Source organism: Oncorhynchus nerka, linkage group LG24 (genome assembly GCF_034236695.1).
Source record: "Oncorhynchus nerka isolate Pitt River linkage group LG24, Oner_Uvic_2.0, whole genome shotgun sequence".
Lineage (NCBI taxonomy): Eukaryota > Metazoa > Chordata > Actinopteri > Salmoniformes > Salmonidae > Oncorhynchus > Oncorhynchus nerka.
In genome coordinates this window covers 91660975-91684986 of record NC_088419.1, presented here as the reverse complement: position 1 = coordinate 91684986, position 24012 = coordinate 91660975, and the positions used below count along the sequence as shown (strand labels likewise).

The 24012-nt window shown below is 41.8% G+C and overlaps 2 protein-coding genes across 9 annotated transcripts in view; one reads left to right on the top strand and one right to left on the bottom strand.

The window, feature by feature from the left end:
* LOC115108703 (kynurenine--oxoglutarate transaminase 3) overlaps positions 1–18801 on the bottom strand; it is a 23233-nt gene extending 4432 nt beyond the window's left edge. For 3 of the 8 annotated variants that reach the window (XR_010460961.1, XR_010460962.1, XM_029633321.2), the window contains exons 1-13: positions 9103–9233; positions 6601–6683; positions 6437–6501; positions 5989–6133; positions 5438–5587; positions 5107–5193; positions 4855–4983; positions 3794–3914; positions 3545–3621; positions 2419–2508; positions 1994–2180; positions 735–808; positions 80–166 (exon numbers count right to left, since the gene is read on the bottom strand). Coding sequence is in view for 6 of the 8 variants with exons in the window: in XM_029633321.2 (XP_029489181.2) it covers positions 80–166; positions 735–808; positions 1994–2180; positions 2419–2508; positions 3545–3621; positions 3794–3914; positions 4855–4983; positions 5107–5193; positions 5438–5587; positions 5989–6133; positions 6437–6501; positions 6601–6683; positions 9103–9208 (1401 nt within the window). In the remaining 2 variants the exon portion in view is untranslated. The other 5 variants (XM_065009331.1, XM_065009328.1, XM_065009330.1 and 2 more) reach the window with 5 other exon arrangements.
* On the top strand, positions 14349–24012 carry LOC115108705 (volume-regulated anion channel subunit LRRC8B-like). The gene is given in 6 exon segments (XM_029633328.2): positions 14349–14452; positions 16922–17068; positions 17211–17604; positions 17607–19156; positions 19499–19588; positions 21576–24012. Coding segments are annotated over 5 exon segments (2463 nt in total). The 5' UTR covers positions 14349–14452; positions 16922–16930; the 3' UTR covers positions 21867–24012.

The window sequence follows — 24012 nt, the reverse complement described above, 5'->3', positions numbered from 1 at the left end:
ACACGGTCCACTTTTTATGTCTAATGAACTGGCCTGTGAGAAAGTCTGTTTTTTTCTGAATGAGAGAACCCATGTATACCTTGATGAAGCATAGACGGATGTATTTCTCAAACTGCTTCTTGGAAGCATCACCACAGAACGCTGTGACCGGAATGGCTGCCAGTTTCTACAACAAAACCACGACAACAACACTCAACAACACACTCTGGAGAGTTCAACTTGTTGATAGTAATTTTCCTCATGTGAACTAGTGCTTCATTCAACAAGCCTTTTATACTACCTACAATGTTAACATACAGCAATCACTCTGCATTCATCTTGTGATAGTAATTGATATTTCATGTTAAAATGTTCCCTAAAACTACTGTTACCACAGAGCTGTCCCAAATGGCACCCTATTCCCTATTGTAGTGCACTACTTTCGACTGGCCAAAGGTAGTGCAATATACGGGCTCCCGAGTGGCGCAGAGGTCTAAGGCACTGCATCTCAGTGCATAGAGGAGTTACTACAGACCCTGGTTCGATTTCAGGCTGTATCACAACCGGCCGTGATTGGGAATCCCATAGGGCAGCGCACAATTGGCCCAGCGTCATCCGGGGTAGGCCGTCATTGTAAATAAGAATTTGTTCTTAACTGACTTGCCCAGTTAAATAAAGGTTAAATAAATAAAGGGAATAGTGTGCCATTTGAAACGCAGATATGATGTGGCATCAAGCTGTTGGTTTTTTCTTACCTTCTCCTTAATCATCCACTTGACAAACTTGTAGTCGTAAGGCTCATCATCCCCCATATGAGACAAGTCCTGACCTACAACCATGAAAAATATAGTAGGGTCAAACTATAGCCAGTTAGTAATGAAGGGTCCTTGTAGTCGTAAGGCTCATCATCCCCCATATGAGACAAGTCCTGACCTACAACCATGAAAAATATAGTAGGGTCAAACTATAGCCAGTTAGTAATGAAGGGTCCCAGTCGTAAGGCACATCATCCCCATATGAGACAAGTCCTGACCTACAACCATGAAAAATATAGTAGGGTCAAACTATAGCCAGTTAGTAATGAAGGGTCCTTGTAGTCGTAAGGCTCATCATCCCCCATATGAGACAAGTCCTGACCTACAACCATGAAAAATATAGTAGGGTCAAACTATAGCCAGTTAGTAATGAAGGGTCCTTGTAGTCGTAAGGCTCATCATCCCCCATATGAGACAAGTCCTGACCTACAACCATGAAAAATATAGTAGGGTCAAACTATAGCCAGTTAGTAATGAAGAGTCCTTGTAGTCGTAAGGCTCATCATCCCCCATATGAGACAAGTCCTGACCTACAACCATGAAAAATATAGTAGGGTCAAACTATAGCCAGTTAGTAATGAAGGGTCCTTGTAGTTGTTATGCCAAACAGTCTGCAGGTAGAAACTCTTTATGTTTGGTCCATCCTCTTTGTTATCTACTGCTAAATAAAACAGAGACAGGACCTCTCCACTTCTGATCATCCCAAGCCTGTTTGGTAGCCTGGTCCAGTTTAGCGTTAGCCTGGCCCAGTTTAGAGTTAGCCTGGCCCAGTTTAGAGTTAGCCTGGCCCAGTTTAGAGTTAGTTTGGCTCAGTTTTGCGCTAGTCTGGCCCATCTTAGAGTTAGCCTGGCCCAGTTTAGAGTTAGCCTGGCCCAGTTTAGCGTTAGCCTGGCCCAGTTTAGAGTTAGCCTGGCCCAGTTTAGAGTTAGCCTGGCCCAGTTTAGAGTTAGCCTGGCCCAGTTAAGAGTTAGCCTGGCCCAGTTAAGAGTTAGCCTGGCCCAGTTTAGAGTTAGCCTGGCCAAGTTTAGAGTTAGCCTGGCCCAGCTTAGCGTTAGCCTGACCCAGCTTATCTTTATTTCCTCATTTCCTTGGACATTACAGCAAATGGAAGATCTTATGTCATCTTTACCACACTGTTATTATCACATCTACACAACAACCAAGTAAAAACATACTATTTTCATTCAAGTGTATCTTACTAAGGGGTGTGACGTCCACGCACATGAAGTACCCTCCCTCAGGTATGATAGGAGACATGCCAACGTCCTGTAGGATAGCAGCCATGCGGTCCCTCTTCCCCTCCAGCTCCACGGCCAGCGAGGAGAAGTAACACTCAGGTTGACCCATCAGCTCATAGTCCCTCAGCAGGCCCTGGGCCACAGCCTCCTGCAGAAACAGATCAGTCTTGATACACATGCATTATTCAAAGCCCTACGGGCCCTGGTCAAAAGTAGTGTATTATATAGGGAATAGAAATGTTCGGGTTTCCATTCTCTCACAACAAGGCAAAATGCGTTGTTTTGACGAGGGGTTTGGGTTTTACAACAGTATTTGAATTCCCACTCATTTGATTTCTTAACACTTCAACGGAATACGTGTTGCTAGAATGATGAGCAGGCCTTACCTGTAGCGGTGTTGGACAGGTGTACAAGGTGTTCTGCATAACAGTCTGGAGGTGCTTTATCAAGTGTTCTGGCCCTATAGACCAGCCAAGCTGCACAACAAAGACTACTGGTTAGAATATACACAACCATTTCAACTCAACTTCACATGATCAAACACACGGACACACACACACGTAATAAAACAAACAGGACACACACACATAATACTCTAAAAGTCATGACAGAGGTTTCCCTTGGTAACAGAAATCCCTCATCTCTAAAAGTAATGACAGAGGTTTCCCATGGTAACAGAAATCCCTCATCTCTAAAAGTCATGACAGAGGTTTCCCATGGTAACAGAAATCCCTCATCTCCAAAAGTCATGACAGAGGTTTCCCATGGTAACAGAAATCCCTCATCTCTAAAAGTCATGACAGAGGTTTCCCATGGTAACAGAAATCCCTCATCTCCAAAAGTCATGACAGAGGTTTCCCATGGTAACAGAAATCCCTCATCTCTAAAAGTCATGACAGAGGCTTCCCATGGTAACAGAAATCCCTCATCTCTAAAAAGTCATGACAGAGGTTTCCCATGGTAACAGAAATCCCTCATCTCTAAAAGTCATGACAGAGGTTTCCCATGGTAACAGAAATCCCTCATCTCTAAAAGTCATGACAGAGGTTTCCCATGGTAACATAAATCCCTCATCTCTAAAAGTCATGACAGAGGTTTCCCATGGTAACAGAAATCCCTCATCTCTAAAAGTCATGACAGAGGCTTCCCATGGTAACAGAAATCCCTCATCTCTAAAAGTCATGACAGAGGTTTCCCATGGTAACAGAAATACCTCATCTCTAAAAGTCATGACAGAGGCTTCCCATGGTAACAGAAATCCCTCATCTCTAAAAGTCATGACAGAGGCTTCCCATGGTAACAGAAATCCCTCATCCCTAAAAGTCATGATAGAGGTTTCCCATGGTAACAGAAATCCCTCATCTCTAAAAGTCATGACAGAGGTTTCCCATGGTAACAGAAATCCCTCATCTCTAAAAGTCATGACAGAGGTTTCCCATGGTAACAGAAATCCCTCATCTCTAAAAGTCATGACAGAGGCTTCCCATGGTAAAAAACAATCCCAGCCCTTACCTTCCAGCCCGTCACACTAAAGGTCTTCCCTGCACTGCTGATGGTGATCGTTCTGTCCCACATGCCAGGAAGAGTGGCTAGCAAAACAGAAGAGGGTTGAGGAAACCGTAACCTAGGTAAACAAACTATTAAACTGAACTAAACGGAATGAAACTACAAACTACAATGAACTAAACACAAAACACAGCTGTTTCCTTATATGATGTGAGGAATTGTGTTCACAGCCTAAAAACGATGTAAGTACAGTACCTATTTTGATGTGTTGGTGTCCCTTGTAGATGAGCCATTCATACACCTCATCACTGATGCACAGAGTATCGTGTTTGATGCAGAGGTCGGAGATAGTCTGAAGCTCACCCTTGGTGAATATCTGGAATATGGGACATGGATTAAACACAGAAACTCACAAGTCAGTGTGATAGGGACAGGGTAGTGATGTATTTAAGTCTTTGTTTAGTTAACCAGGGTGAACCATTTAGACCAGAATAACTTATTCACAAGGGAGACCTCGCCAACAGGACATAGTTCAGACGGTGGAATAAATTGGAAAATGTTTCTCGGACTGTCATGCCCTGAGAGCCGCTTTATTTGGTTAGGTCAGGGTGTGATTTGGGGTGGGCATTCTATGTTCTCTATTTCTTTGTGTTTGGCCGAGTGTGGTTCCCAATCAGAGGCAGCTGTCTTTCGTTGTCTCTGATTGGGGATCATACTTAGGCAGCCCTTTTTCCCTCCTTCAGTGTGGGATCTTGTCTTTGTTTGAGTGCATGTAGTTTGCACGACGAAGCTTTTCATTCATTGTATTGTTTTTTTCTTTCTTGGTGGAACATTTAAATAAAATAATGTACGCCTACCACGCTACACCTTGGTCTCATTCTAACGACGAACAGTAATCACTCAATTGTACTATGCCTACTTCATGAGAATTGCCGCAGAGGAAAGGGGGATTTGTCAGTTGTACAACTGAATGCATTCAACTGAAATGTGTCTTCTGCATTTAACCCAACCCCTCTGAATCAGAGAGGTGGGGGGGGGGGTCTGCCATAGTCAACATCCACGTCTTTGGCGCCCGGGGAACAGTGGGTTAACTGCCTGGCTCAGGGGCAGAACGACAGATTTTTACCCTGTCAGCTCGGGGATTCGATCCAGCAACCTTTCGGTTACTGACCCAAAGCTCTAACCACTAGGCTACCTGCTCTAACCACTAGGCTACCTGCTCTAACCACTAGGCTACCTGCTCTAACCACTAGGCTACCTGCTCTAACCACTAGGCTACCTGCTCTAACCACTAGGCTACCTGCTGCCACACTTACCTTCCCAATGGGGTTGTTAGGAGTGTTAATAATGATGGCCTTGGTCTTTGAGGTGAATTTACTGGCTAGTTCCTCTGGATCCAGGACCCAGTCAGCACTGGAAACACTACTGGTCTCCTTATTGGATCTCTGAGGTGTCCGTGAGGAAGACAAGAGAGAAGTCAAACACTGCATGTCATTCTGCAATATGTATGTTTCCCACAATTACTCAAAACCTCAGACTATAATCTGTTTGAATAGTAGTAGACTTACAAGTCGTAATGGTATCAAGACAGGTGTTGCCCCTGCCATTCGAACCATGGGTACATAGCAATCAAAGAAGGGTTCGATAATTATAACCTAGAGGGGAGAGGAGAGGAGAGGGAGAGAGGGAGAGGGAGAGGAGAGGAGAGATTACAGATACAGGTGTAACTTTTATGAAACATTATCAAAATGTGAAAATGGTTCAGAAAGGGTGACATGTCCTCCTAGCCTGGTCCTAAATCTGTTTGTTACGACCATAGGAGTTGGCAATACAACACAAACAGTTCTGGTACCAGGCTAGATATTAGTCAGTAGGTTTAAACAAAGAATAACCCCTCACCTCATCTCCCACTTCCACCAGTGCCTGCATGGTACTGAACAAGGATCCATAGCCACCTACTGTGACCAGTATCTCCTTGAAAGGATCAATCTGGTGTCCATACACTTTCCCATACACCTGAGAAAGAGCCTTCACCAGAGACGGGTGGCCCTGTAAGAGACCAAACAAAGTACTAGTGTCAGAGAAGCAATACGAGATCACGTACACTTACACATGACTGGAGGCAATCTAATACCAATGTTTTATTTAACTAACAGAGCTTGCTGTGTACTGTACTGTAAAGTGACCGCCACCCTGTTATACAACACATGACCACAGTTGACCAGTTTAGCTCACAATGATCTAGAACTTACACACAAGTCAATCTATACAATTGCAGGCTGGCAGGTTGGCAGGTTGGCAGGTTGGCAGGCTGGTATGGTACATCATTAAACAGACTTAAATGTAAATGTAAATATGCCTACCGGTGCCAATGACTATGGGTTGATGCACTAAATGTAGGCCTAAAATATCCCATTTCAATAGATAAGATACTCTGTTATTAGACTTACAAAGCCTCTTGTGTACTGGTTGAGCTTGTCCACTGCAGCAGCGTTAGCCAGGGCCTCCTTGACGTAGGCTGGGGGAGGAATGTCAGGGTAGCCCTGGCCCAGGTTCACTATGGTGGGGTCTGCTGCCACCGAGGTGAAGGCCACCCTGACACCAACACGGACAGTTAGTTACTGTGCCTTTAATTAATTAAATGAAGGAATGTTTTTAAAGCACGTTACGATCTTCCCCCTCAAGGTGGTGGGACATTATTGGAGTTTAAAGTTCCTTTCAAGTTGTATTAGTCGTATGTACGAGATACACATGGTGTACACCATCCAATGAACCGCTGACTTGCACACCGCAAAGCAAAGTGGTTCGCAGAGTTCGAGACTCATTCCCGCCAGATGCTACCCTGGTTTCGTTAGTGGGACCAACGTACAGGTCTTGGTAACCTGGCAACGAACTTACCAAACATTCTTGTCCAGTCCCTCAATCCTTTTGGAGTTTGTATGCCTTGATGATGTCATAGCACACTGAGACAAAGAAATAGAGATGCCAGGAATAAGCAAGAACATCTACCCACAACATTACATTAGGCTATAACAATGATATAAACATGTCGTAACACTCACCTGTGAGTAGGAGATGTTTCTGATACAGTTGATGTTAATCAAGCGGCATGCAGAGCTGAGGGTTCGACGTGTAATGTTCATATCTACAAAACAGTGCAGATCAAAATCATTTTTAATTTGACAGATCAACACTGCAATACAAAAACTGATGATCCCAAAAGTGAACTATATTTCTGCCATAAACAACACAATGACTAGAACTGAATGATTGCACAGCATGGCAGCTGTGGTGCAACTTAGAAGTAGCCCAAAAACCTGCAGTGTGTGACCAATCCATTTTCACCTACGACATTGTCTCGATTCTGCTCTTTCTTCTACTAACAAATGGGAAATGCTTAAATTCAGAATTCGATGTCTTGCCATCACTGCTGGTAAAATGCTAGCTCGGAAAAGATTCTCCGAGCAGATGGATATTATTGTTGATATTAACAGGCTGAGCAATACACTTGATTTAAATGAAGATGAAAAAGCTGAGCTCGCTAAATGCCAATGTGAACTAGATGAGATATATAACGACAAGGCGCAGGGTGCCTTCATCCATTCAAAGGCCAAATGGATGGAAAAGGTGAAGAAAAAAAACAAACATCTTATTTCTTTAATTTGGAGAAGAGTAGGCAGACTAGGAATAGTATTACATCCATTTATGTAAATTAAACTATATCTGATGATCTTGAAGTGATTAATAAGAAAATACACTCTTTCTACAGTTCATTATATCAATCTCATATTTCAGAAGGCGAGTTGGATTCCTTTTTTGATTCAGTTAATAACTCTGTTAAGCCTATAGAAGAAAGGTTTAAGAAACTCTGTGATTCTGAAATAGATATTACTGAGCTGGACCAAGCCATTAAACAAATGCCTATAGGTAAATGACCTGGACCGGATGGCCTGACTCCTGAATTCTAGCGACATTTTTGGGTCTGATATTAGAGTTATTGCTTTCGGTCTACAAAGAGGGTATTGCTAATGCTATCTTACCTCCTTCTTTGAGACGGGGACTAATAGTTCTTATACCCAAACCAAAGAAGGACTCTCTTTACCTGGACATTGTTGACAACGTTGTTGACAACTGACTATAAGTTACTAGCCCATGTCTATGCCAATAGGCTGAGAAAAGGCCTTGATGATATAATCAGTGAAACTCAATCAGGCTTCATTTTATTTTACCTTCATTTGACCTTTATTTAAATAGGCAAGTCAGTTAAGAACAAATTCTTATTTTCAATGACAGCCTAGGAACAGTGGGTTAATTGCCTGTTCAGAACGACAGACTTGCCTGCTCGGGAGTCCAACACTCTAACCACTAGGCTACCCTGCCGCCCCATTAAAGGAAGGAGTTTCCATAACCATATACAATTGTTTTTTAGATATTTTAGATTACAGTGGGATAATGGAAGATGTTTGAATTCCTAATGAAATGTGATTTTGACCCTCCAAAATTAACTGTGAAATTGTCTAAGTTTCCCCAGCTATTTTTTCTTCTGGAAAATGATATACAAACACCATTTTTACCCCCACAAAACATTGATTTGGAATAATAGAGTTATTAAAATGAATAGGAAATCGATTTTCAAATGCCTTTGGTTTGACAAGGGTCTTAATATTGTATGTGATTTGGTCGACAACACTGAGTTTTTGACGTTTGATGAGTTCATTGGTAAATTTCAGGTATATTACTCAGAGAGAATATATGAAGGTTTGCAAAGCAATTCCACTTCCTTTACTTGGATTTACTAAGAACACTTTGTTATATTATGAGGTTGTTCCTCGTTTTCCAAGTTAACAAATTAATGACTTGAATCTTTTTCGATAAAAAACGCAACAATAAGTGGATACGATTGGCAGTTAATGAAGCCATTTTTAGTGATTATAATTCAATATATTGCTATGGAAGTGACCAGCCCATGCTATGGTCAAAAGAGACTACCTTTTATCTTAATTGTCCAGTTATCACAAAAGTTAAAGAAACTCATTTTAAAATATTTTCTTCCTTCTACCCTGTTAATGATTTATTGCACAAAAGACTCAATTTTGACAAAATGCCTCGAGTTTTTTGGTCCTTTGATTCAGAATCTATAGAGCATTTATTTTCTTCATCCTGCCATTCTAGTAAAATATGGATTGAAATTCATGAATGGTTGTGTATAAAATCTCAAGAATTACCTATGTTAACCTTTGATGATATTAAATGGTATTATGCCTATCCTTGTAATTCCGATCATAACTATTTCATTAACATTATTATTCTCTTGGTCAAATATTATATTTACAAAATGTAAATGAGGCGGAAAAATTCCTTATTTTGTAGCTTTTTTCCTGATTTATATTTGGCAAGGTTAAAGCACTTCTGACACCATGTTATGATCTTAGTCATATGACTGAACTGTGCAGTGCAGTAGAGCACATGGAAACCGCTCAGCTTCAAAATATTAGTGATCAATTTAGTGATACCCAAACCATGCCGGTCCCTAGTAATTGATCATGTTTTAAAAAAGGCCTTACCCGGCCCTAAAGCAATGTATAATGTCGGGGCCCGCCGGGCTCTGGTTGCAGAGCTCCAAACCCAATACAACGGGACGTTCCAAGTATTCCGGATAGCACGGACCATAAAATATGCAGCTGAAAATTCTAGTTCACTTACTTGCAAATAGAGAGGAGACGCGTTAAGCAAAACTAGTTCATGTTTTGCGTCGTAAGATTCTACACGTCAAATTATCCCCACCCTCAACTCTGACCAATCGAATCAGTGAATAGAATGGTTCGTAGTTATACAACTGAACACCATTAATGATTGACACTTTCGTGATTCAGAGAGTCTGATATACATGTTTAAAATTAAAACGTTTATAAAGTTATAAAACGTAATAGTTTTAAATCGTATTCAATTACGAAACGTACAACATTAATAAGAATCCCATATGTATTGGGAAGCCAAATGTATTAAAATATCCGCAGCAAATAGCAGTAACGTTATATATTTCATGAATTTTGTCATGAAACTTCACTGCACGTCATTGAAATTATTTCTGAACAAAAGCGAGCAAAGCTAAATAGAATGACACATGAACATGAAACTGACTTTAGGACATTGCAAGCATACTTACAACTGAAGAATAGACCTACGATATTTAACTGGAGGAAAATGTGGATTCCAATGGGAAAATGAGTGTGTCGACTTCTCTCCAGCTCCAGCCACATCAAAGGTGCATGCAGCAAATTGTGTTTCAGACCAATTCAGACCTACCACTCGGTTACATATAAAGGGATAGGACTACAGAAATGTAACTTGCACTGTATAGGGGTTCCCAAAGTGGGGTCTTGCTGACGATTTGTTTGTTTTTTACAATTAATTTTTTAATATTGCTAGCAACAACAGACTAAAATAATTTTGGACAATAATTCTGTGGAAAAAGTTTAGAGTGTTCAATACAATACAATGTAATATTGTTCATCCACAATGTATGTTCTTAAACTTTTAGATGCACAACATGGGCCTGGGAGGCTCACAGGGATATTGGTATCCCCAGTAATCCATCAATGATACATTTTTTCAACTCAATCCCCCCAAATGTTATTATGAACATACAGTGGTGGCGAAAAGTTTTGAGAATGACACAAATATTAATTTCCACAAAGTTTGCTGTTTCAGTGTCTTTAAATATTTTTGCCAGATGTTACTATGGAATACTGACGTATAATTACAAGCATTTCATAAGTGTCAAAGGCTTTAATAGACAATTACATGAAGTTGATGCAAAGAGTCAATATTTGCAGTGTTGACCCTTTTTTTTCAAGACCTCTGCAATCCACCCTGGCATGCTGTCAATTAACTTCTGGGCCACATCCTGACTGATGGCAGCCCATTCTTGCATAATCAATGCTTGGAGTTTGTCAGAATTTGTGGGGGTTTTTTTGTTTGTCCTCCAGCCTCTTGAGTATTGACCACAAGTTCTCAATTGGATTAAGGTCTGGGGAGTTTCCTGGCCATGGACCCAAAATATCAATGTTTTGTTCCCCGAGCCACTTAGTTATCACTTTTGCCTTATGGCAAGGTGCTCCATCATGCTGGAAAAGGCATTGTTTGTCAACAAACTGTTCCTGGATGGTTGGGAGAAGTTGCTCTCGGAGGATGTGTTGGTACCATTCTTTATTCATGGCTGTGTTTTTAGTCAAAATTGTGAGTGAGCCCATTCCCTTGGCTGAGAAGCAACCCCACACATGAATGGTCTCAGGATGCTTTACTGTTGGCATGACACAGGACTGATGGTAGCGCTCACCTTGTCTTCTCCGGACAAGCTTTTTTCCAGATGCCCCAAACAATCTGAAAGGGGATTCATCAGAGAAAATGACTTTACCCAGGTCCTCAGCAGTCCGATCCCTGTACCTTTTGCAGAATATCAGTCTGTCACTGATGTTTTTCCAAGAGAGAAAGTGGCTTCTTTGCTGTCCTTCTTGACACCAGGCCATCCTCCAAAAGTCTTCGCCTCACTGTGCGTGCAAATGCACTTACACCTGCCTGCTGCCATTCCTGAGCAAGCTCTGTACTGGTGGTGCCCCGATCCTGCAGCTGAATCAACTTTAGGAGACGGCCTGGCGCTTGCTGGACTTTCTTGGGCGCCCTGAAGCCTTCTTCACAACAATTGAACCGCTCTTCTTGAAGTTCTTGATGATCCGATAAATGGTTGATTTAGGGGTAATCTTACTGGCAGCAATATCCTTGCCTGTGAATCCCTTTTTGTGCAAAGCAATGATGACGGCATGTGTTTCCTTGCAGGTAACCATTGATGACAGAGGAAGAACAACGATTCCAAGCACCACTCTCCTTTTGAAGCTTCCAGTCTGTTATTCGAACTCAATCAGCATGACAGAGTGATCTCCAGACTTTTCCTCGTCAACACGCACACCTGTGTTAAAGAGAGAATCACTGACATGATGTCAGCTGGTCCTTTTGTGGCAGGGCTGAAATGCAGTGGAATTTTTTTTTGCGGATTCAATTCATTTGCATGGCAATTCATCTGATCACTCTTCATAACATTCTGGAGTATATGCAAATTGCCATCATACAAACTGAGGCAGCAGACTTTGTGAAAATTAATATTTGTGTCATTTTCAAAACTTTTGGCCACAACTGTACATGCACAGTAATTTAACCTTTAAAATTGCAAATGGCACACTCTGCCCCTTTGCAAAATGTGTAGAATTGCAAGAATTTTGCTTTAAAACTTCAACATCTTCTCTCTGCCCCATGGCAAAATGTACATTTGTAAGAAATTGCTTTAAACCTGTATTTTTTTCTCTCTGAAATGCCAAGAGTGGAGCCTATAAAATATTATTTTCCAGGGCCCAGGTTCTGATTAGTCTGGCCAAGCACTGCAGAAGTCATAGTAAAAATGTTTGTTGAGTATTGTTTTCACACTCTGAAGGAGTTGTGTTCTGATATTATGAGGGGATCCCTGATGAATTTGCTATAATATTCATTTTAAAAAAAGGTCTATGATGCAAAGCATTTTGGGAACCCCTGTTCTAATTCATTAGGCACCTATAAATGATATTGCTCAAAAATCTGTGTTATTTATTTAAATGCATGGCTACTGGCATACACTAGAGCTAGTGATGTAACCATAGAATTACACATACAATTGAAGTCGGAAGTTTACATACACCTTAGCCAAATACATTTAAACTTAGTTTTTCAAATTCCTGACATTTAATCCAAGAGTAGAAATTTCCTGTCTTAGGTCATTTAGGATCACCACTTTATTTTAAGAATGTGACATGTCAGAATAATAGTAGTAGAGAGAATGATTTATTTCAGCTTTTATTTCTTTCATCACATTCCCAGTGGGTCAGAAGTTTACATACACTCAATTAGTATTTGGTAGCATTACCTTTAAATTGTTTAACTTGGGTCAAACATTTTGGGTAGCCTTCCACAAGCTTCCCACAATAAGTGTGTGAATTTTGGCCCATTCCTCCTGACAGAGCTGGTGTAAAAAGCGTGCTCGCACACGCTTTTTCAGTTCTGCCCACAAATTTTCTTTGGGATTGAAGTCAGGGCTTTGAGATGGCCACTCCAATACCTTGACTTTGTTGTCCTTAAGCCATTTTGCCACAACTTTGGGAGTATGCTTGGGTTCATTGTCCATTTCGAAGACCCATTTGTGACCAAGCTTTAACTTCAAGACTGATGTCTTGAGATGTTGCTTCAATATATCCACATCATTTTTCTGCCTCATGATACCATCTATTTTGTGAAGTGCACCAGTCCCTCCTGCAGCAAAGCACCCCACAACATGATGCTGCCACCCCCGTGCTTCACATTTGGGATGGTGTTCTTCGGCTTGCAAGCCTCCCCCTTTTTTCCTCCAAACATAACAATTGTCATTATGGCCAAACAGTTCTATTTTTGTTTCATCAGACCAGAGGACATTTCTCCAAAAAGTATGATCTTTGTCCCCATGTGCAGTTGCAAACCGTAGTCTGGCTTTTTTATGGCCGTTTTGGAGCTGTGGCTTCTTCCTTGCTGAGCGGTCTTTCAGGTTACATCGATATAGGACTCGTTTTACTGTGAAAATAGATACTTTGGTACCTGTTTCCTCCAGCATCTTCACAAGGTCCTTTGCTGTTGTTCTGGGATTGATTTGCACTTTTCGCACCAAAGCACGTTCATCTCTAGGAGACAGAACGCGTCTCCTTCCTGAGCGGTAGGCGTGGTCCTATGGTGTTTATACTTGCTTACTATTGTTTGTAAAGATGAACGTGGTACCTTCATGCATTTGGAAATTGCTCCCAAGGATGAACCAGACTTGTGGAGAGCTACACAAAAAAAAAAATCTGAAGTCTTGCTGATTTCTTTTGATTTTCCCATGATGTCAAGCAAAGAGGCACTGAGTTTGAATGTAGGCCTTGAAATACATCCACAGGTACACCTCCAATTGACTCACTCAAATGATGTCAATTAGCCTGTCAGAAGCTTTGAAAGCCATGACATAATTTTCCAAGCTGTTTAAAGACACAGTCAACTTAGTGTGGAATTGTGATACAGTGAATTATAAGTTAAATAATCTGACAGTAAACAATTGTTGGAAAAATGACTTGTGTCATGCACAAAGTAGATGTCCTAACCGACTTGCCAAAACTATAGTTTGATAACAAGAAATGTATGGAGTGGTTGAGAAATGAGTTTTAATGACTCCAACCTAAGTGTATGTAAACTTCCGACTTCAACTGTATGATTGAATTGAATAGGATCTATGTGCATGTAATGCTATATAAATCATTTCCACAGTGATAAATACTGCTTAAATAACAGTCAATGGCAACACTCAATAAATGCACATGTAGCAATGCATAGGCTAAAAATAGCAATACAGAAGACCGCATTAAGTATATGTGTTAGTTACAAGCTAATAATAACAAATCAAACTCCCAAACCTAACAAATAGGTCCAAAAGCCAATGTCTAATTGATCAGAAAATGTAGTCAGGGGGTGTGACGCAATTTCGGTGCCTCCATAGACATCCAGAGGCCAAATTAAGTTCCACCGATTGCGCCTCCCAAATGTTATAAGAATGTGGAGGGCACCGTATAGCTCCGCATTGACATGATTGGTTGTCAATGCAACCTTTAATATTATAAATGCCTGTGCATGCGTTTCGGTGTTTTTAAAAACATTTTTTGGGGGGGGCTGGAGGTCCTGTATAAATACAAACTCACTTCCTTGACAACCACCTTCATAACAACTCTGCTCAACAAGCCGGTGTTGCTCCGCCAAGCGCAAGAAGTATGTAAATGCTGTAAATGCTGCCGGGCCATCGGTTATGACCATGCCGCCTACATTAATCCTGCAAAGGTCAGACATTGCACACACTAATATGCATTTTTTTCCCCCATATTTAAAGGCTCTGCATATGGTCATCCGTAATCTGAAGTGGCTGTACAGCATTTACTGCATGCAGCCTCTGCCGATCTCAGGGTTGGTTCTTGCTCTTAGCAGAGCAGAGCTATTGTGAAGGAAATTGTCAAGAAAGTGAGTTTGTGAATACAGGACGTACCGCCCCCCCTACTTTCAACTATTCATGTCAATGTGGAGTTATATGGAACCCCATTGTTAAACCATTTGAGGGGCGCATGGCGATGCGGTACGGAGATGATTTGGTCTCTGCATGCCTCCAGAGTCACATCCTCCATATGAAGCCTCCGACCACATTCGCCGATCAAGCATAAATGGTCTTTTAGCTTACATGTTCGCTAGAAGCACAACGCTACAAGATATAAACAGCATGTGAGAGTCCATAAACGACACAACTCACGTCTTCTCTTTAGATGACATAAAACGTGTAGGTATGGTGTTGACATGGATCGGTTACAGGTCTGAAGGCCTTTTAGGTCGCAGCTGGGTCTCATTGGCTAGCTAGACCCTTGTTCAAATCTCATCATGGACAACTTTAGCATTTAGGCAACTTTGCAACTACTTACTACTTTTTTAGCTACTTTGTAACTACTTGGGATGTTAGCTAAAATATGCTGCATGGTCAATCTGATGTCTGTGATACGGCATCTGCAGAAGTCAAGGCATTCATACTTATTGGGCTTCGCGGAGCAGCACAGAGCTGTTGAGCAGAGATGTTGTGAAGGACGTTGTCAAGGAAGTGAGTTTGTGTTTATACTGGACCTCCCGTCCCCATCTACCGTCCATCAGTTATGTCAACGGGGGCTATACGGAGTTCTCTGCATTGTTACACAATTTGGGAGGCGCACGGCGATGCGATACAGAGCTAAATTTGGCCTCTGCATCCCTCCGGAGGCTCCGCAATTGTGTCACACCCTCCATATGGAGCCTTCGACCACATTGACAGATCGAGCATAAATTGGCTTTTAATAAATATTTAACCTAACTCCTAACCCTAAATTTAACCCTACCCCTGACCCCTAGCCTAGCAAATGTTAGGCACCTAGCTAGTGTTAGCCACAACAAATTGGAATTCGTAACAATATGTTTAGCAAATTCGTAACATTGTACGAATTGCAATTCGTAATATATCATACGCAATGGATGAGTAACATCCACAAATGAATACACATCATACGAAACATAACATCAAGAGTGTGTCGGATTTACATGTACTATATTATGTCCACCCCCTTGTGTCCAGGCTGTCATCTAGGTCGAGGTGGCTGACCTTTGAAAAAGACCAGGTGTATACCAACCTGGCCATACTCTTATTCGTAATTGACCGTTTATAGTCGGATCTGATGATAGGGATAAAAAAAATAAGGAAGTGTTTTAATATAACTAAATTGATGTTGTCAAAATACTCCCTACAAATTTATAGCCCCCCCCCCAAAAAAAAAAATCCTGTAGATTTGTGCGGCGGCGGGGGGTTGTGTGTCTGTATCTCCTCAATTTGCAGCGGGCTGTCACTTAGTCAATAATACTCATCGGCAGTTCATGTTTCTTTCTCCTACCCTCTTCCAGCTTGTTAGATAGTTAGATATTGTAATGAAACAGCAGGGAGCAGGTCTCGAACCGTCTACCTTCGAGCCCGAGGTCGGGCGCGCTATCGACTGTGCCACAAAAACATGTTCGAACGGCAGAGTCGATTTCCGCGCTTATAAACCCAGTGTCGTTACAATATTATCAAATATGTTCTCGTTATATCTGTGATATTATTAGCTAACCAACAGTGTGCCAGCAGATTCACACAAAGTTTTGTATTGTTCTTCAGAGAAAATACCAATAGAAGTAGCTACGGTTTTTATCAATGTTTTTTTTGTTACTATTTAGCTAGTCACAGGTATTGTTTAGGTAACATCATTAGCTAGCTAGCTACACTTAAGCTAACTAGCTGACGTTAGCTAGCTGTCATGTAACGTTAGATGAGGGCCATGTTAATTAAGGCAGCTACTGTAGCTAGCTTCTAAACATATTTTGATAATACAACATTACTGGCAAAAATGCTAATAACACAATTATTGATTAGTAAACACACAAAAGTACAGTACACCGGCTCTCACTTTTTCATGAAAATCAAACAAGTATTCTTAATTTTACAGGCAGCCTCCCCTGCCCTACACTTTCTTCAGAGTTTAAACTCAAAACTGGTTTTCAAACTCATTGTTGTAACCAATTGACTCATATTAGTTGTATTTGCACAAAACCCTGGTAGAGCATAGGGGAGGTTAGGCCTTGTAGTCTTCATGTTTCCTTATTGTTTTGGGGCTTTTAACCAGCCTAATTTATCACTTCATTTTTTATTTTTTTTGCTTTTAATACACTGTTATTATCCCTTCCTTTATGTATGAGTCTTTTCCCATGTAGGCAGCTGAGATGCTCTCAGAAGGTGAGCTGAAGGACTTTGCCCAGGGCCAGTCCCTGTACCGTGTTCTCCAGCCCTGGTGGGATGTCTTCAGCCACTACCTATCCATCATGATGTTCTCAATCGGAACCCTCGGAGGAACTCTGCAGGCAAGGAATTTTAACAGAACATTTTTCATTTGTGTTTTAATGCGATTTTCAATGGAATTCCATCTGTCTCCCAGTGTATAAGGCTTTAGTTCCAGGTTATTATGACGTTTCTGATGCTTCCTTATGTTTAAATGCCCTGCAGGTCACCCTCCGCAAGATCGTCTGCGTCCCCTGTCAGATGACATCAGATGACTTCTGTGTGGTTTTTAACCATAGAGGCACCACATTAAGGAATGCCACTACTGAAGCCAGCTTCCCTCTCCTCCCCAAGGGCCTTTACAAGCTAGATCTTCAGCAGTATGCTTACGTTGACGCCGTGTGCTACGAAAAACAACTCCACTGGTTCGCCAAGTTCTTCCCCTACGTCGTGATGCTAGAGACTCTGGCTCTTGTGATTATAAGCAACTTGTGGTTCAAGTACCCTAGCACCAGCTCCAGACTCATGCACTTTGTCTCCATTCTACACAAATGCTGTGACTCTCCCTGGACCACCCGGGCCTTGTCCGAGACAGTGGCAGAGCAGGGTGGGCCCAGCCCTCAATGAGCATGTGTAGTCCTGCTCTCCAGGCCTCTTCAACATCAGACTGTAGCAGCAGAAGGCCGATGGGGACAGAGTTTCTTAGCGTTTTAGACAAAAAGGAAGGTGAGCAGGCCAAAGCTATCTTTGAGAAGGTGAAGAAATTGAAAGTACACGTGGAGGACAAAGACATCATTTATCACTTGTATATGAGGCAGATAGTCACCAAGATTGTGTTTCTGCTGTTCACCTTGGCCTATATCCCTTACGCAGCCTCACATATCCTGTTTGACGTTGACTGCGTGGTAGATTCCCAAGCGCTGATGCCGTTTCAGCCCTTTCACTGTGTTCACTCACTGGCCACTATTTTCTGGCTCCTCTCCTTGGTTTACACAGTACTGATGGTCATTTACAGCTTGACTTGCTTCTACAGCTTCTGGTGGATGATGAGAAACTCTCTCAGGGAGTACTCCTTTGACTCAGTGAGGGAGGAGAGCAGCTTTAGCGACATCCCCGATGTCAAGAATGACTTCGCCTTCATCCTCCACCTCCTGGACCAGTATAACCCTCTGTTCTCTAAACGCTTTGCAGTCTTCCTCTCAGAGGTCAGTGAGAAGAAACTGAGGCAGCTCAACCTGAACTACATGTGGCCTTTGGAGAAGCTGACCCAGAAGGTGATGCGTAACGCTCAGGACCAGATAGAGCTCCATCTCATGCTCCTCAGCGGCATCCCAGAGGCCGTGTTCGATATCAGGGAGCTAGAGGTGCTCAAGCTGCAGCTGATACCGGATCCTAGGCTCACGCAGAAGCTTACGCAGCTTGGGAACCTGAGAGAGATCTGGCTGGATCATTCTCCTGCCACCGTAGACCTCATGGCTCTGGGGTTTCTCTCTGAGAACCTGAGGATCCTGAGGATGAAGTTCACAGAGGTGGAACAGGCTCCCTGGTGGGTTTTCAGTTTGCGTAACCTGACTGAGCTCTATCTGTATGGAAATATGTTCAATCAGGACAACACGACGTTCGTCAACAGCCTACCCAAGCTCAAGAATCTGTTGGTGTTATTCATCAAGTGCACCATCACTGCCATGCCGAAAGTGATTACCAACTCAATACCCTCGATACAGAAGCTTTCCGTCGACAACGAAGGCACCCAACTCTCTGTCCTGCAGAGTCTGAAAATGATGTCACAGCTCACCTGCTTGGAGCTACCGAACTGTGATCTCCAGCGGATACCGAGTCCTATCTTCAGCCTGAAGAACCTGCAAGAAATAGACCTCAAAGGGAACAACCTCAAAACCATTGAGGAGATCATCAGTTTCCAGCACCTTCCCAAGCTCTCTGTCCTGAAGCTGAAGTACAACAGTATCACTTACATCCCTGTCCACGTCGGGTTGCTGGGCAACCTGGAGCAGCTTCATCTGGGTCATAACCTCATCAGCTGCATGCCACCTCAGCTGTTCCTGTGCAGCAGACTCTATCTGCTAGACCTCAGTCACAACAAGCTGTCTGACATTCCTATTGAAATACAGGAACTGAAGAGACTGCAGCTCCTCAATGTGTCTAACAATAATGTATGCATATTATATATGATTAAGATTACGCATTTAATGTGTTCATTCATTAATCAAGTTTTTTTTTTTTTTGTGGCGGGGGACTTTCTTTTTATACAGACGCGTGGACATCATTGTAGTTGTGTAGGCTATTTGATTGTGTTAACATAACCCACAACCCTAAAAGATTTATAAAGCAAGTGTAAAAACGGAATGTTGAATCATTGTATTGAGAGAAAAGGTAATATATAGGTACCTTTTCTTTGAGAGAGAGACAGAGAGAGAGAGAGAGAGAGACAGAACGACAGGCTGAATTACAACTTTATAATCAGAATCTATTTGTTTTTATCTCTTATACCTCAGATTGCCCATCTCCCAGAAGGTCTGTTCCAGTGTAAGACCCTCCAGTCCCTACTGCTAGGTCACAACAACCTGTCAGTGGTCCCCCACCAGGTAAGTGAGCAGAGTTGGGGTCAATTCTATTTCAATTCAGGAAATCAACTGAAATTCAAATTTTCCTCAAAGGTTTTCTATAGGACAGATTTAGGCCCAATACATGGTTGGACAGTAGGTGGCAGGGACTGTGAATAATTATGTATGCATTCATTAGTATCATTCCAGGGTTTTCTATAGGACAGATTTAGGCCCAATACATGGTTGGACAGTAGGTGGCAGGGACTGTGAATAATTATGTATACATTCATTAGTATCATTCCAGGGTTTTCTATAGATGTAATGGTTTTCTTCATCTGAACGAGAGGCGGACCAAAGCGCAGCGGGGTTGTTTTGATTCATGCTTTAATAAATCACTTCACATGAACAAACTAACAAAAACAAAAACAAGAAATGTGAAAACTCAAAACAGTCCTATCTGGTGCAAACACAGAGACAGGAACATTCACCCACAAACACACAGTGAAACCCAGGCTACCTAAGTATGATTCTCAATCAGAGACAACTAATGACACCTGCCTCTGATTGAGAACCATACTAGGCCGAAACATAGAAATACCCAAAACCTAGAAAAACAAACATAGACTGCCCACCCAACTCACGCCCTGACCATACTAACTAATTACAAAACAAAGGAAATAAAGGTCAGAACGTGACAATAGGACAGATTTAGGCCCAATACATGGTTGGACAGTAGGTGGCAGGGACTGTGAATAATTATGTATGCATTCATAAGTATCATTCCAGGGTTTTCTATAGGACAGATTTAGGCCCAATACATGGTTGGACAGTAGGTGGCAGGGACTGTGAATAATTATGTATACATTCATTAGTATCATTCCAGGGTTTTCTATAGGACAGATTTAGGCCCAATACATGGTTAGACAGTAGGTGGCAGGGACTGTGAATAATTATGTATGCATTCATTAGTATCATTCCAGGGTTTTCTATAGGACAGATTTAGGCCCAATACATCGTTGGACAGTAGGTGGCAGGGACTGTGAATAATTATGTATACATTCATTGGTATCATTCCAGGGTTTTCTATAGGACAGATTTAGGCCCAATACATGGTTGGACAGTAGGTGGCAGGGACTGTGAATAATTATGTATGCATTCATTAGTATCATTCCAGAGTTTTCTATAGGACAGATTTAGCCCAATACATGGTTGGACAGTAGGTGGCAGGGACTGTGAATAATTTGTATGCATTCATTAGTATCATTCCAGGGTTTTCTATAGGACAGATTTAGGCCCAATCCACATGGTTGGACAGTAGGTGGCAGGGACTGTGAATAATTATGTATGCATTCATTAGTATCATTCCAGGGTTTTCTATAGGACAGATTTAGGCCCAATACATGGTTGGACAGTAGGTGGCAGGGACTGTGAATAATTATGTATGCATTCATTAGTATCATTCCAGGGTTTTCTATAGGACAGATTTAGGCCCAATACATGGTTGGACAGTAGGTGGCAGGGACTGTGAATAATTATGTATGCATTCATTAGTATCATTCCAGGGTTTTCTATAGGACAGATTTGGCCCAATACATGGTTGGACAGTAGGTGGCAGGGACTGTGAATAATTATGTATGCATTCATTAGTATCATTCCAGGGTTTTCTATAGGACAGATTTAGGCCCAATACATGGTTGGACAGTAGGTGGCAGGGACTGTGAATAATTATGTATGCATTCATTAGTATCATTCCAGGGTTTGCCGTATTGCACGTATGATAGTGTTTTGTTTTGTTTGTTGTGTGTTTGTATGCTGATTTCACTAAATGAATTTCCATGTACATGGACAATAAAGGATATCGTATCGTATTGTATTGTTCCTGAATTGAATAGCCTTAGTGCAAGTCTGTTTGTGTTATCATGCCAACACCTTGTCACTCATTCCAGTGAAAAGGACTTGACTTGATAACACAAACAATTCTGGGAAAGGCTTCTGAAGTGAAATGGAATTGATCTCAACCGTGCAGGTGGGTGAGCTGACCAACCTGGTGGTGTTGGACCTGAGGGGGAACCAGCTGGAGAGCCTTCCTGCCGAGCTGGAGGAGTGCCACAGCCTGATGCCTAGTGGACTGCTGGTAGAGGAGGGGCTGCTCAACTCTCTGCCCCCCAGTGTCAAGGAGGGCTTCCAGAGGCCTGATAAGGAGTACCTGGGGAAAATGGAGGCTGAAGGAGTGGGGAATGCTCTCACCTGTAACCCCATTATCTGTAATACAGCAGGACATGGAGATACGGCCTGCAGCGTGATATACTCCATGTGATGGGGCTATTCCAAATGAACATCTTACCTCAGTGGCTTTAAACCTGGTGTATTAGTAGGCCTATGTGGTTTACCTGGCCTAGCCACAGGGCATACTTATTTAACCTTTATTTGATCTGGGAGTCATACTGAGACTAAGGTCTCTTTTACAGACGAGCCCTGAATTACAAAAATGACAGAAAATACACACATTAAAATATAAAATACAAAGTACAATCAGAAAGAAAAACGGTCAAAAAACAAACACATTCATCATTAGGAAGATCCTCAATCAGTTTTCTGAGTTACCTTAGAAGCACCGAAACATCACATTTCAGAACATTTTGAAGATTGCTCAACAAATAAGGTGCGAGAAAACTAAAAGCTGATTTACCAAACTCAGTAGAAACCAAAGGCATTTCCAGAGTTAATCATCACTGAGACGGGGGGAGGTGGTAGCTCATAAGTCTAAAGGTTAGTAATGATGTTAGGTACAGTGATTGTTTTTGTTAAAGGGCTTTATAAACGAAAACCTAGCAATGTATCAATCTACTTGACATAAGTCCATGCAGTGATGAGTACGAAAACTGTCTATACGTTTGAAGGCTCATAAGAGCAAAGGACGAATCGACTAGGTTAAGTACTAGTAAACGGGAAAATACTTACTTTTATAACAGTAATGGAATATGACGGTTCCAAATGAACACTCCCATGTTCCAATCCACTCTGTTGCTGCCAAGTACAACATACAGTCATTGTTTACAGTGGACCACTGACAAGTTCTGTTTGATAAAAATTTTTAAAAAATACTTACATTTCATACTGAGCTCCTGTTGGGCATTTCATATAACACGACCATTTGTTTAGCCTGTGTGGTCAGACTAGTCACATAACTGTGGTCACTTAGTGTTACTCGTGCCACATACAAATAAAAGTGTGATTTTGTGAACTTAACCATGACACTGTTTTTGAAAGACTGGGCAAGTCTATCAGCCCATATCCACAATAAAAAAAAAGTTAACTAGGTAAGTCAGTTAACAAATTCTTATGTACAATGACTGCCTTTTGGTAGGCTAAAGGACTGCGAGGACGGGGGCTGTGATTAAAAATAAAAATATCTATAAATATAGGACAAATTACACATCACGACAAGAGAGACACCACAACACTTCATACATAATGAGAGACATAAGAACAACAGCAAGGCAGCAACACATGACAACACGGCATGGTAGCAGGACAAAACATTATTGGGCACAGACAACAGCACAAAGGGCAAGAAGGTAGAGACAACAATACATCACGCAAAGCAGCCACAACTGTCAGTAAGAGTGTCCGTGATTTGAGTCATTGAATGAAGAGATTGAGATAAAACTGTCCAGTTTGAGTGTTTGTTGCAGCTCGTTCTTGTCGCTAGCTGCAGCGAACTGAAAATATGAGGGTTAGCTCTCAGGCTAGGATGAAAGACGGCTGGTTAAAGCCAGAATGAGGGTTAGCTCTCAGGCTAGGATGAAAGACGGCTGGTTAAAGCCTGTATGAGGGTTAGCTTTCAGGCTAGAATGAAAGAAGGCTGGTTAAAGCCAGAATGAAGGTTAGGTTTCAGGCTAGAATTATTTTATTTAACTAGGTAGGTCAAGTAAGAACAAAGTCTTATTTTCAATAACAGTTGGTTAACTGCCTATTCAGGGGAAGAACAACAGATTGTTGCCTTGTCAACATGTGGATTTGAACTTTCAACCTTTCAGTTACTAGTCCAACGCTCTAACCACCAGGCTACCCTGCAGGCCTAGATTGAAAGGGTAAGTAATCAAGGTAGTAATGAAGTCCAGGTGTGACTGATGAGGTGACAGATACTGTATCATCTACACTGAAGAAAATATGAACACAACATGCAACAATTTCAAAGATTGTACAGTTCATACAAGGAAATAAGTCAATTGAGGCCTTAATCTTTGGACTACAGATATGCATCTGTTGGTCACAGATACCTTAAAAAGAATGCCGGGCCATGGATCAGACAACCAGTCAGTGTCTGGTGTGACCAGTAGTGACCCGTCATTCATGTTTTGAGCCCCACATTTTTGGGAAAAAAATGTTATGAAAATGTTTTGGTGGGAGGGTGTGGCTTGCCTGTTTTGGTGGGAGGGTGTGGCTTGCCTGTTTTGGTG